Raw genomic sequence first — 16070 nt, forward strand, 5'->3', positions numbered from 1 at the left:
ATCTATATTTTACAACAAAGATAAATCTTCTCTGATGGATGATCTTTGTGAAAGAAGCCTGCACAGTAAGTATTTGCTGTGACGTGAAGCTGTTTTCAGTTATAAAGCAGTTCAGGTGAACATGTTTCGACCTGCAGCAGTGACGTTCACGCAGGATCACACAGGGAGCTTATTATCATGTCACGGCTGTGCATCAGGTGTGTGGTAATGTGCGACGTCTCTGTCTGTGTGATTACAGGACGCACAACAAGATCCTGAGGACTCTGTGGGCGATGACGACTCCATGCCTGCCTGCACCGTAAGTCCACCTCCCTCCATTCTTGGTTTTAATGTTCAGATCCAGCAGAGACGAAGCTCCAGATTGTGTTTGGAGGTTTCTGTTAGTCTTCCCTGACATTCAGGGGGCTTCAGTTGTAAACACAGCAAGTGCTGTTTGTACTGACAACAGAGTAACCCTGTGAACTCAGTGATGGCAGCTGTGTGTGTGTGTGTGTGTGTGTGTGTGTGTGTGTGTGTGTGTGTGTGTGTGTGTGGGGCCATGAGCTTGACTGGCTGCTATTGACAAGTAAACAGCCCTTCCGGTCATTTGTACATTCACATGCATGCAACCTTATGTGCACACAGAGCTCAGTTCTGCTCTTTGATGATATATAGTCACTGTTTGAAAAAACTGACGCCTACTCCTGCAGGATAATTGCTGGTATGAAAGTGAAAGTGTAGTGTAGCTCACTATTAAGTCATGAGTCATCTTAAAGCAAAAAAACCCTCCCTCACATCCCTCCACTCTGCTCAATATCATCATTTATTCGTGATTTGTCATTTTGGGATTAGATGTTGTTATTGACTCTGCGCAGCATACATTTCTTCTCCAGCCACTTCCTGTGTCCCACTTTCAAACTTACACACACAATATTCTTATGTAATCCCAGTAGTTTTACAGTGGAACAGTGCCAAGTAAACTGAGCGGCAAAATATGCACATCAGGATGGACACTAGCAAACTGATTGATGGTAATAAAGTTGCACATTTCTGTAGGATGATGTCTCTGGATGAAGATGTTGTAATTTACTCATTTACATATTTGTAGTGAATTGTTCACACGTTACACAAATTTAGCCCTGATTTTCCACTCATCAACAGTTTTTGGAGCTTCCCGACAAAAGCCCCAGGTCAGGGGCAAATCGGTGTTGGCTTGGCACTTGCAAATTGATGCTCAAGCACTATTTGTGAACTGTTCAAAGACATGAGCCAAAAGGCTTTGCCTGTGCATCAAAGATACAGGTTGAGGACAGAGACAAACTTCGCTGCAGCAATTTTCAGTGTGTGTGTGTAATGTTTAATGGCTCATTTATGCTCAGTGTTAAATATGGACAGATGGTGCCTTCTGTGTACTCTGTGTTCATTTAGTCCATGTCAGGATGTATATAATTGCCACACAGACCACTGTGTACAACGCTGCCTCTGTTTAAAGCTACAATATTACCAAGTCCTCCACCATTGCCTCGTTTGTTGCTGTCTAAAACTTTTGACTCCGTCCTCCAGAGCCATGTATTGGCTGTATCTATGCCATCATAAAGGGTTGCATCGAAGTATGAGGGCAGTGATGCTTGCAATGTTTCACATGCAACCATATCGTAGTTTGGACCAGATTGCTTTTTCTAGCAAATCCTTATTTAATTTGAATGATTTTTCATTTATCTTTCATAACAGGTTACTTTGTAATATTCGGGAGTTAAAGAATAATATGTTTCTCAAGTATAAGGAAAAATGGTCTGTCGATATATGGTATAAACCAAAATTACGAACTTACTGTCTCATAAAAAACTGTTATGATGTTGAAATGTATGTGAAGTATAATTTAAACAAAAGACAAAGATCATTATGTGCACAGTTACGTTCAGGAACATTACCCTTGGCTTTAGAGACCGGCAGGTTTAATGCCATTCCAGAGGAGGACAGACTTTGTCAGGTGTGTGAGCCCGTTGAAATTGAAAGTGAGGTCCATTTTCTGTTTTACTGTCTTGTTTATGAGGACTTGAGGGGTGTACTTTTTATTAAAATGTCCTCTATTTATGCTGATTTCTTTTGGTTGGACGAGTATGAGAAACTTGAGTTGTGTTTTAGAAAGGGAATCTTTTTTGTTGCAGATTTTATTTGGAAAGCGTGGGAGAGAAGGCAGAATATTCTGTTTAAAGTCTGAGCTGTAAAAGGGGCTGTAATTATGTATGAAATGAAAAATAATAATAATAATAATAATAATAATAATAATAATGTACACTGCAACAGTACTTTTTTGGTGTCTTATAAACCCATGAGGGTTGGGCACTTTGTGCATGACACGTAAATAAAAATAATCAATCAATCTAGTCGTGCCAGTTAACGTTCAAACACGGGTGGTGTCACTTTAGATGTGTTAGCATGTTAGACGTGTTTCCAGGTACATACCCGACCGCTGTTCTGCAGTGTCGACACACTGCTTTTGTCTTGTCCACTTGTTTATTTCTATCTTCGTATTTTACCTTGAAACCAAAGTGTTCCCGAACAGAGGACTTAAGGTTTGCGGGTGGGTCTTCAGGTTTGTCAGGCTCACTTGCCATGGGGTCCATGTCATTGGTTCGACAGCCCATTAATCCGACTGCCCGCGGTGCTGAACGGCTCGTGGTGGGCGTATGGTGCGCCGCGACCGGCTTGAGGCGGAGCAGGCTCACGGCTTATGTGTTTGTCACTTTCTTTTTCATTTCAACCCAGACCATGCACAAAGTGAAAGTGGAGGTTTACGGGACTCGGTGCGTCACTCAATTATGTCCGTCGGGGAACTAGATATTTTCAATGGTTCGGCTCGTAAAAACAAAATTAAAATTAAACAAAATAAAATAAAATAATATCCTGTGCCCAATAATTCGGTACAGGGTCGTGCCGAACCGAAAGTCGCGTACCGAACGGTTCGACACAAATACGTGTACCATTACGGCCCTACTAAAAAGGAGAGAGAGATTGTGACAGAAGGTGTGTTCCAACCACCTCTTTTTATGTGCATTTTGGTACATAAAAAAACTTGAATGGAAATGCCAAAAATTTGAAAAAAATCTCATAATATGGCAAGAAAGTTTTGATGCTAAAGGGAGGTGGAAAAGTTAGTGCATCGCTAAAAGATAAATGTGACAAAGTACAAAGGAAACAGATTCAACGAATGAATGATGACATGCAGTCATGGTATTCGATCATTTCATATGCCACTGCGAGCGTTCTTCGTCATCTCTGGAGGCTTTTAACAGTTTATTTATGGACAAGACTGTGTGTATTTCAAAGTACATTACTGTAATTAGTTGTTCAAAACTCCATCATTGTCCAGTGCACTTTCCACTATTACACACCCATTGTTTGCCTTTGTATGAGGGCTCACTGTAGTGGCACCTGACTGGAGAATTTATACCATCTGCTGCTTATGCCTCTGATCACACAGGAGGCGTTTTGCAGCTGCAAAACAAGAGGCGCACTGCACTGCCCTTTTTTTTTTTTTTTTTTTTTTTAACCGAATGCCACTAGTAAAAAAAAAAACACACGCCTGCTGCACCTTTTTATTGTTGCCAGGCAACCACCCCATCACCTCCTAACATTCCTGTGTACTCAATGTACTATTAATTTATTTTAATCCTTTGACCATACTTAGTATCTAGTCCCTAAAATGTTCAGGTAGAGGGTGCTTGCTTTAGCTCTAGTTGAGGGTGAGAGGCAATCGGTTAATAGTTTGCCCAGCGCAAAGAAATGGAGATCTGTGTGGTTACACAAGACCCTAAAAAAGGGTGGATAAAGGGAAGTACCACCGGTCCAGGAGCTGCACCTTGATGGCGGCTGTTTCTAGGCATATTTTAGGATGACTCGGGGGCAGTTTGACAACCTGCTGTCTAAAATCGGGCCATATAGCTCTGAGTATCCAGCAACCGCTACCGCCAGTTTCTCCTCCATTGTTTGCCAGCTGTAAACTTGTTGTCATGACCACCACAGAGGGCCCACCTCTCAAATGATCCGCTTGGACAATGGGGAGAAGGCGGAGATGAAGTGAGGCGTTTTTTCAACTCGAGGTGTTCAGAGTGCTCCAACAAAAACACCAGGCACTTAAAGCGCAGAAATGCGAGGCGTGTCGCAATGCAAAAACTGCAAGCAATAAACCAACTCCCAATGTTTGTGTAACAGTAGTATTTGGAAGAACACATACATTACATTACATTTTCTTTTGCCAGTTTTCTGAAAATTAAGTTCAAATTTGTGCTTCAGTTGGATGGAAACCATACTGGAGAAAGGGGAAGAGAAGTTGGAAGGTGGACTGTTGTGTGCAAAGTTTTTGTAAGTTAGCCTATTTGACTTTGGGTTGTGTATGACCGGTCAGTCATGTAATGTGAAAACCACAACTTCAGGGACTCTTGATTACAGCGATACATGTAATGTAAACAGCACAGTGACCCGTTGACTTTTAAAATTGTGTATGTATGTGCTTAGAAAAAGACGTGCAGTCTAAGAGGAATTTCTCATTCTATTCTATTTCTACGAACTTGCTAAGGTTGGATCAACTTTTTAGAACAGTAGATGGCTAGATTGAAACATTTTTTACTATTTTCTATGCAGTGCTGCACACTGGCGCCTCTTTCTAATTTTACTGGTATTATTATATTACCTGCTTTGTTTTGGCTTCACTTTCATGTTATTTTCAATCCTCGTGATTATTTCTTGTAACTTTGTTTTAAAACGGGTTACGATTCATAGTGGATGAGCTTATAGTATCAAAAGCCTGATGTTTCCACTTGAAGACTAGAATTTGACTTCGATCTTACTGTGAGCATCTACCTAGCTGCAAACTCTGTGTGTGTGTGTGTGTGTGTGTCTGTGTGTGTGTGTGTGTGCGCGCGCAGGCAGGCAGGGCAGCTGCAAGCATTGATTTTTAAATGCAGAGGAGATGACTTATGGATCTACTGTCTGAGAAGAGCTGAGCACTCATTACCTCACTCTCCAGAGTCTGCAGCACACACAAACACACACACACACACACACACACACACTCACTCACAAGCTCTAAGGTTAGGAATTAGATGTGAAAATGGTACAAACGTCACGTCGTGCATGTGTGAGGATGAATATATTACAAAGCTGTTAATGAGTGACTTTGACTTTTCCACTGGCTCAACTGAGTGTGAAACTCAGTGTGTGTGTGTTGTTGTTATCTCAGGTTAAATTGGGATAATGAGGCAGGTCTCTGCTCTCTGTGTCACGCTGCTGAAAGTCTTGAGTGTGGTACTGACTATACATGTGAAGACTGTCATTGACATAGGACAGTGTTATTTCTAGCTGTTCAGATGTCAAGACTTTATGCTTTTCTTTGTCCTGTGTGATAGTAACAGAATATATTTGGTTTAGGACCGCTGCTCTGATAAAATTTGACAACTACACATTGGACTATGGGAAATTAAGGCAGATTTTTATCACTAATTTCTGAAATTTTATAGATCAAACAATTAGACAGACAGACAGACAGGATAGACAAGGTACAAAGAGTAGTAACTGATTAATCAAGATAACACACACACCGATAATCTATTTTAAAGAATATAGAAGGTATATTGAATATGATTTATATGATCTAATAATGATAGGATAGAATATGCATCCAGTGCTTCCACATATTTGTCAGTTGTGTCTAAACAGAGAGCGGGAGAGACAACCAGACACTCTCAGACACACACACACAGACACAGGCAGACGGAGACAGAGCTCTACATGTGATGTAAACAGAGCAGAGAGCAGAATCGCTTGCTGACCGGTGCAATGAAATGTGCGTCTGGTGTGAACAACCAGGTGACTGCTGAAGGTTGGCTGCACTTCAGTTAACAAATCAGGGCAGTGTGAACCTGGCATTAAGGCCCTGACACACCGAGGCAATGGATAGCCGCTGGTCAATGTCAGGCTGTCAGTTAGCGTCTGTCACCTTAGTTTTTTGTGGTTTGTCCTGCACTGTTGATACCAGTTGGCCCTTGTCCACTATTTTTTGGCTGATTCAGCATGTTGAATCGGTGTCAATGGAGCTTATCTGTAATTGAAATCACTCTGATTGCTAGTTAGGTTGCGTACACAAAAGAAGAAATCAGAGTGAGTAAATCAAATAGATGGCTAAAGTTAAGAGGGCTTGAGATTAAAACAAACTTGTTACACTAGTTAAGATTATTTTTTGTAGCCATTGAGCTCTTTGGCAGAAACAGTTTGTAATTGTGTGTGTTATTATTTGGTAGCGCATGGCAAATATCCTTTGTTCTTTCAACATCGGGTTGTGTAGCTAATGTGCTACCTGGCTAACTAGCATCTTGAATCCTTCCCATCGGTCTTCTGGCTTCCCATTTTGAATGACGATTACAGACTACCGCCTTCTGGTGTGGAGAGTTATTTCCTCTCATGCAGGCACATAATGCATGTGCTGGTTAGCCATTGACTGCAGTCTTTGCAGTGTGTTCATGTGCAACTTTTTGGCTGAGACACAGTCGATGTAAGGTCCTCACAATGACAGAAATACAAGAGCACACACACACACACACACACACACACACACACACACACCTACCTCATTCAGAGACATGCTCACTCACCCATTATCAAATCCTACACACACAGACACACACACACACACACACACACACACACATCATAGCACAGTCACATTCAAGTTGATGCTCATTGTGTAACACACACATATCATCGCTAGTTCGGATATGACTGCAAGATGGCAACACACACTGACTTCACATACTGTCTGTGCTGCTCATTGTTGAGTCAGTAACACACAGGCACACACACACACACACACACACACACACACACACACACACATTGATGCCCCTAGTGAGGCATAAAATGTTTTCCAGACAGCGTTATGAACATCGCTGCTCTCTGAGGACCAACTAACATCTGCTGCCATCTGCTGCTGCTCAGCTCTGTGTATGTGTGTGTGTGTGATGGACAGACACAGTATCATGTTTGGACCCAGGATGAGGTCACTCATTCTCTGTGGGAGAGTCTGACACTTACCCCCAACTTTGACCCCGTCACACCCAAACAAACACCATGTCTATCTTTATATATATATTTATATTTATATATATATATATCTTACTGTGTATAATTAGTTTCCCTTTTTGTGTTTTGTTACATTAGTCATTAACTTTAATTGCATATTTTTTGTGTGGCTTTAGACAGTTTTATGTCCTTTTTATGTTTTACAAATGTGCAGCTTTTTAGCTTATCAAGCTCAGTTTCTCTTACTACAAGAGTGAAGGTTTGAGAACGTCTTCTGAGGATCGAACAGATCCTCTGAGCCAGTCGGCAAATCATGAGCAGAATTTTGATGATTCCCCTTCGATATAAGTACTAAGGAGCTCACTAAAAGATAAGAGTGATGTTATGGTCATGCAGAAGTTTTCCTTTCACACGTCATCGACAACAGAATGACCTTCGAAATCCTCCCACCTTCTGCTGGCTCATCTGGGCCTGATCCACAACAGTCACTTCTGATGGACCTTAAAACACTGATGCTGAGGTGGACCAATTAACAATGGGTGCATCAAATGCCTCTATATAACGTAGTCTGAAGACCAGTTTTTCCCACCTGGTCCAGCCATGGGGTCCAGATTTCTCCTTCATAAGCTCAACGTCCCACAGTTTACTGTATGCAGTGTCCCATTTCTGGAAATTCACTGTACAATAAAGTGTGTTTTGTACAAACTTGACACGTTCGCAAGTCACTTACAGACCGTAAGTGACTTGCGAACGTGTCAAGTTTGTACAAAACCATATGTTTGTAAATGTTTCTGTGGGTGTTTTTGGTCACAGAGTTTGACTGTTCAAACAGTGAATGAGTCAACCTAAACAATTTAATATTATGCTGCCTTCAGGTGCTTGTCAGAATTATTAAAATTCAAGTGGAGGGTTTTTTTAGTTTAATTAACCCAAGGTTGGTTTGCGAAGCCTAAATGTTGGGGGTTTTTTTTAGTATAATTAATAGTCTGTTTTGTTGGCTGTCAGTAGCTCCTGCAGGTGCTTTGCTCAAGGGATCTAACCCTGAAACAATGGATTCAGGGATTGAACCAGCAATGTGGAGTCACAGCTTGATCCTGCCATCCTTGACGTCACAGCTGCTGCATGAACATGAACACGTTATAGATGGAGAAAATGATCTTTTCCACTTTGTTAACCTTTTAAAACCCATTTGCCCTTTGAGACTGGTCCACCATAATTAAGTTATGTGAGTTGTATTTGCTTGTAGTGAATTGGGATGTGCTGTTTGCAAGGTTTTTTTTACTGTTGTAGTGCCAGACTGCTTTAAAGGTAGTGCTGTTTTTGATATTTAACTTATTTACTCTGCTTACTGGATTATTTTTACAGTGATGTACAATGACATGAAAAGCTGTAACTTTAACAGTGGTGGATACTTAATACTCCATTACATTTATCTAATCGCAGTAATTACCAATTAGTTTTTCGGCTAAGATTTTAAATGCAAAAGATATGATTTGCTTATAAAACATGATGCAATGCTTTATCGTTAAACTAAAGGCCCAAACATACTTGGGTGGAACGTACACGGAGCGGACTCCACTCCGCGCACCAGTGTCACACAAAAGACTGCTCGGCATGTATTTTTCACATCGACCTCCAATAAATGTGACACCGATCTGCATTTTGTATTTGCATTGACGGTTGAGCGGTGACTCCCAGAGTGCAGAAGAAGTGGGGCTAGGTGCCCAACTAGATCGTCGAACTTTTCACTATTCATTCTGAAGTATTGAAAGTGTTTATGTTCGTCAAGACTTCGCATGTCCCTCACCAACATGGCAAACTCTCCTTCCTGGTCTCTTGTGGCATTTAGTGGCCGTACATACCACCGTCTCCGGTTTATTTGCTTGCAGAGCCAGTAGGCAGAGCAGCTCCTCTTCCTCGTCGTCAGTAAAGAACGCCATGACAGAAGAGTGTAAACAACGTGCAAGAATTGTGGGTAATGTAGTGTTTCACAGATATTTTTTACAGGAAACTACAATGCGGAAGTGTGCTCGACTATGGAAGCCCCAATGACTGCGGACATTCCTCGCGGAGTCCGCTCTGCTTATAGTACGCCCGAGTCTGTGAGCATCTTAACCATTGCCTGCCACCAAGCAACCTCTGGGGCTGAAAAATGAAGCCAGTGTAGAAGTGTCAAAATCTGCAGTTCCTCTAATGGCTTCTCAATCCCATTTTTATATGGTCTATGCTTGCTGCACATTGACAGATAACAACATTAAGAAATAATATTCTAATACAATGTGTTATGAATGAATCACCCATGATAACATTCCGAAAGGTTCATGCACAATAAATACTTTGCATACTTGACTACATTTTGCTTATGTACTTTTACTCCAGTAAAATATTGAAAGGAAATTCACTAGTAATGGAGTATTTTAGACTTTGGTAACCGGTAAACCGGTATTTATTTTTGTTATGATCTGAATTTTTCATATACTGCAATACCAGTGAATAGCCCAAACAACGTCCGGAACGTGTGCGGCGGGAAAGTGTTCCAGCGGGGACCTATTTCACTGCTGCACACCACAGGCGTGCTACAGCCAGCGAGAGTGAGAGCGTACAGAAAGGTTTAGAGGCGAGAATGGCTGCCAGAAAGAGTCCTGAAAGCAAAGCAACTGTACACGATGACCCAGAAGAACGCATACCAAAAAGAGCAGTGTTTCCCCTATATGCAACTAGCAGCGGCGCACCGCCGTTTACAGTTCTCTTCTGCTCTCAGTATCGCGCACAGCGGATTTTTGCGTGCACGCGCACACACACACACACACACACACAGTTGAGCACACGGGCCGCAATTTCCTGACCGAAGCCGACCCGACCCGAGTCCGAGACAATTATCACCGAGCACGGCTCTAATGAAGCGGAGCCTCTGTTGCATTCAGCGATGTCACATAATTAACAAATTCCAGCACTTGAATAGGCCATAGCACAACACAGCAGCATGTCAAGTGGGCCGAACCCGAGCAAAATACCGTCAAATACCGTGAAACCGATATGATTTTTAAAAAAAAACGTGAAATGCCATACCGCCCAGCCCTAAGGTTAAGTATCTGGATGCTTCCCCCAACACTATAATCTGAACTATCAGTACATATAGTATATTACATATTCATAATCATGTAATTTTAATGGTACTAGGAGCACACATGTTCAGCATAGTGATAGCGTGCTGCAGGCAGAACAGCTGGTGACAAAAGGTGAAAAACATATTTAATATAGGGTTTACCATTTAAAAACAGCGATTCAGACTGATGTTCACATTGTATGATAATATTTGGTTGTCAGCTGTGATTAGAAAAGTTCAAAAATTTTTTCCTTGTTACTGTATTTTTAGGATTTTTAAGCAAATGTGTGATTTGTGATGCTGAGCTGTATAGATAAAACTAATTTGACTTGACACTGAGGTTCAGCAGCTGATCTGAGTTGTATTTTCTATAGTTGTAAAGCAGTGCTGTGACTAAAAACGTACTGTAAAATGCTAAAAAACAAAATGACCATCATAGTTTCCCGGAGCGCTTAATAACACATTAAGACTGCTCATTTTATCTGACCAATAGTCTAGAACCCAAAGATGTTTATTTGACAATTATATAAAGTGGTCACATCTGAGGAACCATTTAGGGGAAAGCGGGGTCAATTGGGATAGGGGGACACTTAGAAAAGTGCAACTATGCCTACATCATTCACCAGGCCTTTGTTATTTTTCCTCTACCATTGTGTTTATAGTCATGCTACAGACAAAAAAAAAAACCTATCGTTGTAAAGCTGATTTTCTGGTCAGTTTGTGCAAATGTTAGCTGTCTGAATGTTTGTTGGTGGTGTGCACAGGAGTCCAGGAGTGTGTCTGCCCTCCATAAGACAGTTAGGATAGTTACTCACGGGCAGTTGCGACAGCATTTTTTATAGTTAGTACCTTTTTACAAATTAACAAAACGTAGACCAAAAACAAGGCTTATCCTAAAATTAATAAGACCCACTGTGAAGTCAGTAAGTGAATGGTTACTGCATGAACTTCATATAGGCCAACATTTCAACCCCTGGGTGTATTCTGAATGTGCCGAGTTTAGCTATTTACCTTTTTTAACTCTCAAGTTGTTGTTATTGACTTTTCCATAATGAAGCAATCTTAATAGCCTACATAAATGTTTAGGCTATACATAGCCTTTGGTAACCACATTGAGCTGAGAGGTGTCACTGAAATGAAGACTGAGAAGACAGCCAAATTTGATGTCTCGGTAAATTATGAAAATATAATAGTTTTACAAATGTTATGTGAGAACAAGTGAAATTGTAAATACAAGGTGTTCAAATTTAGACTTCAGTTTTTTTCAGTTTAAATCATAGTTTTTTAGCCCAGAACAAGGTGTCTCAACCGACCCAACCTACTGTCCCGACTGTCTTTGGGAGGAAGAGTTTTGGGAAAATACACTCCTAAATACCAAATTTGTAATACCAAAATTGTGCCTTTTGATGTTTGGATTTGTCTCTAAAAACTTGATAAATTGTTAGCAGACATCTCTATCTGTTTAAGGATCAAATTATTTTCGTATCTGTTCCAGTAGTCTGTGACTAATGGCAAGCTATTTCAAGTTGATACAGAAATGCCCCAACTGAGTCCACTCTTCCTTATTTGACATTTTAGATAGGTAATTGATTCAAATCAATTTCCAAACTTGTTGACAGTTAATGTATAAATCAGCTACATCTATCACAAGTTCAGTTGTAGGGAGTTCAGTTAAAACAGCTGCGATGTTTCTACTGAAATCCTCCAACATGCAGACGCTGGACGTTTGGCCTGTCTGTTTGTGTTAGTCCAAGCAGGCTAATGCAATATAAAGTCAGTGGTAAATATACACACACAGAGAATAATGAAGTCTGACACAACATGTGGACGCTCATTTCCCCTTTCAGCCTTTTCTTCTGACAGATGACTAAAGGAAGACTAAATAATTCACTGTTCCCCAAAGAAAAAAGACCTTTATCACAAATGTGAGAATGTAATGAATTTTCTTATTAGAGAAGTCATTTTTCAGATTAAATAAATCATTGTATGTGTGTGTGCATGTGCATGTGAGTGTGTGTACGTAGTGCTCTCTGGCAGATGGTGTTTAATCTTCTCCGGCCATCTGGACTGACTTTCTCTGGCGTCTTTTAAACGCCCACACACACACACACACACACACACACAGACACAGACACACACACACACACACACACACACACACACACGGCACACTACTCTCTTATTCAACATGCTCAGGTGTGTGTGTGTGTGTGTGTGTAGATAGGCGAGACATTCCTCGGAAACAACTCATCTACTTACGGTTAAAATGGTCGCAACCTCTGAACTTGGCATAAGATTCTGTAGACTGTGTCTACTGTGTGTGTGTGTGTGTGTGTGTGTGTGTTTGTGTGCGTGCGTGCGTGTGTGTGTGTGTGTGTGTCAAAGGGATAGTTCCGATTTTTTTAAGTGGGGTTGTATGGCGTACTTATCCATAGAAAGTAAATTATATACCGTTGATGTCAGTTGGTGCGCCCCCAGTTTAAGCAGTTTAATTATATTGTTATATTGCTCTTTTCTAAGCCAGACTCCATTGAGAAAAACAGTGATTAAACATTGCTGGATACAATGGCTGCCATAGACTGTAAAAATAATGGATGTAGTTACTGTGACTTCATCCATTAATTTGTGGACCCTCGCTTTGAAGCATATCGGCCATCACTATCTTGGTATTTTTGGAGCCAGAAGTGACCATATTTGGGTGAGAGGCTAGCGATGTGAAGGAGCAATGGGAGCAAGGGTGTATCTGACTGAGAAGCTGTCACTTTAAGCTGTAATAAAATGTAAATGGGTGAGTAAGCCCGTACAATTCTCATGAAGGGTGAAATTAGATGCAGAGACAATCGTTTTCGGGTTTTTTGACTGTAAACACGTTTATTTCTGCTGTAAAGTTGGCCATTTTAATGTCGGGATCTATAGGGATTTACCGGCTTTTATAGCCAGCCTCAAATGGCTGTTCAACAAACTGCAGTTTTTGTCACTAAAGCGTTGGCTTTATTTTTCAGCTACATATGTTGCTGCTTGGAAACTTGGAAATTTTTAAGGATTATCTCAGATTCACCAAAGTCACAAAATAACAAACTAACTAATTGATAGAAGCAGTGGTAGACTGGCTGTGAGCTCAAATTACTGTTTTTCTTAATGGAGTCTGGCTTTGATGAGATGGGGAACTGAAGCTGTGAACTAGCTTCCCTGTCAGAAAGGGCTGTCTGACAGAAAGGTAAAGCGGTGAAAATACTCTTAATATAAAGTACACTCAAACTTTTTAGGTGGGACTTTTTTTAGGTGGCCAAAATTGGCTTTGCCGCTGCCCCCAGCCACAGCAGTACATTGCTCAGCTTCTGTGTTAGACTCCAGCCTGCTTCTCCAAAATTGGATTGTGCTGACTGACATCTGTTATACACTGACTATGGATAGGTACTTCATACAAACCCACTTAAAAAAATTGAAACTATCCCTTTAATGTCCAGACATGGGCAGAAAAAGTAGTCAGTTTGGGATATTTTGCTTGTTGTCATTTTGTGGAAGGAGCTATTTTAGTGTTTGGGTTCGGCACTTAGCACTTAGCTACTTGGCTATTTGTCTGCATCTGTGGTCATCATTCTGTGTGAGTGTGTGTTTGAGAGGGAGGAAGGGAGGAAGTGTGTGCGCTCAAGCCTAAACACCTAAAATGGAAACCACCGCCCCACCCACACTGACTAGAGTGAATATTGATGGACAGTGAGAGAGAAAGAGAGAAAATATTGATTTATAGGAAGAGGCATAAAGCGAGGGAGGGAAAGTGTGTGTGTTTATGTGTGTTTGTTTGTGTGTATAAGAGAGAGGAGGTAGATAATAGCAAGAAAGAAGAAGGAAGATTTTTGTGCCCTCCCAGTTTTAGCTTCTGTCAGAATCACTTGGTACATTCCTCTGCGGTAATGGGCAGGGTCATTGTGTGTGTGTGTGTGTGTGTGTGTGTGACAGCGCTGGGCCTCCCTGTCTCTGTTGTGAACGAGGCATTGTGGGTATTGCCATTGTGAGGTCATGGGGTGATGATGTAATCTGTGTAACCCGGCGCCACTTTTCCTGAACACAGCTTCTCTCCAGGAACAAACCAATCATGGAGCAACAACAACAACACACACACACACACACACACACACACACACACACACACACACACACACACACTCGTGTACTTATGTGTTATATTTGTTAGGACCTTCATGGATGGCCTGCTTGAGCCTCATCTTCGATTGAACTCAACCATTAATGACACTTAACAAATGTTTTCATTATTAAGACTCTTTTTCTGACAATCACTTATTTATTTAATGTATAGAAGGTCAAGTACAGACATCATCACGGTGAGGTTGCACTAAGCGGAAAAATATGTACCTTTGATTTGGGGTAAACTGCTCGTTTAGAGCAACAAATAAAGCAAAGTGAGGTGTGTGAAAAAAATGTAGATTAAACTTATATTTTGGTCTAATTAGAGCAGAGATTTATAACTTTTTTGCACTAAGACCCTTTTTTTATATTGACAGTGTTGTCGCAGATCTGTGGGGTATTGACTAAAAGAAAGGCTGTTATACACATGAGGCCTACTGTCTGCCTCAAGGTCTTCTAAAGAGATTCTCAGATGTATGTGTTTTTGTTTTAGCAATTTAGCTGCAGCAATAACAAGGAACCCAAACTACACCTGTGTATGAGTTGCATACTTTGATTTAAAATCAGCATCCTGTTGCAAGAGGCATGTCAGGGAGTAATTAGGAACAACGCTGCACACTCAGTGATAAGATGGAAGGAAAATAATATCTGATGTAATCAGTGTTGGGCTTGTTACTCAAAAAATGTAATATATTACTTATTACTAATTACCCTTTTTAAAAGTAATATCGTTACTTTACTTATTACTCCCAGTCAAAAGTAACTAGTTACTTATGTAATTTATTATTTTCCCAGTATGCCCCTGTGTGAATCTCGGTAATCACCACTAAACATAGCTAAGGCTTCAAACTAGCAACTTTATCTGCAGCCTAGGAATCTGGAAGTGTAGCACTGTTGACAAAGTCATGTTTCAGTTTGCTATAATCATTATAGTGGAAATGTCGCCACACGGCCACTACACGGCAGCATAAGGCAAGCTATAGGCCAAAGTAGGTAAACTGACCACTGAAACTGACAGAGATGTATGCGCATGTGAAAAATAAATAGACGGTGCTCTATACGATGACGGACGGTGTCACGCTTTTATTTTGTCTCTGTGAGTGTAGTTTATTATCGAATATATACCACCTTGGTGCACTACACTGATTATTGCAGCTGCGTAGGATGTTGCACTCAACAAGCGCCCAACCCCCTAGACGCCATTGAGACACGACCAGTGATCGCCTTATTTGCCAGATGGATATCACCTGACTATCGCGTCCGGTGGATAGTGGTGCTTGCTGCTCACAGTAGTATTGGAATATCAGCTGTTCCACATTGTAACACAGTAACGAGCTTTCTGGGGTGAAAGTAACTGTAATATTATTACTGAAATTTGATTAATAACTCGCTACATCCCCCGTTACTGGGAAAATTAATATTATTACTGTAACGCGTTACTGGTAACGTTACTAGTAACGCGTTACTGCCCAACACTGGACGTGATACAACATGCAGTCAAACACACAAGAAACTCTCCTTCAAACAGTAAACAATTTAAACCTCATATGTAAACACTAACATTTAAACATGTGTGTGCAGAGAGAGAGTCAGTCAGGGAGTTTCCAGTGGACCATCAGGGAGAAGGAGGAGGAGGAAGAGGAGGAGGAGGGAGGGACTTCCCTATATGCTAATGAGAGGAATATGCAGGAGAGAGAGAGTAAAAAGACACCCTCCCCCACTTGAATGTCTACCTGACCCCAGCTGGAATTTAACATGGAGA

General features: G+C 41.0%; 1 protein-coding gene across 1 annotated transcript in view; it reads left to right on the forward strand.

The window, feature by feature from the left end:
• The window catches only part of LOC125882230 (ribosomal protein S6 kinase alpha-3), a 71906-nt gene that overhangs the window by 11358 nt on the left and 44478 nt on the right, over window positions 1–16070 (forward strand). The window contains exon 2 of the mRNA XM_049565983.1: window positions 239–298. Coding sequence (XP_049421940.1) covers window positions 239–298 — 60 coding nt within the window. The remainder of the gene's footprint in view (window positions 1–238; window positions 299–16070) is intronic.

Source organism: Epinephelus fuscoguttatus, linkage group LG21 (assembly GCF_011397635.1).
Source record: "Epinephelus fuscoguttatus linkage group LG21, E.fuscoguttatus.final_Chr_v1".
Lineage (NCBI taxonomy): Eukaryota > Metazoa > Chordata > Actinopteri > Perciformes > Serranidae > Epinephelus > Epinephelus fuscoguttatus.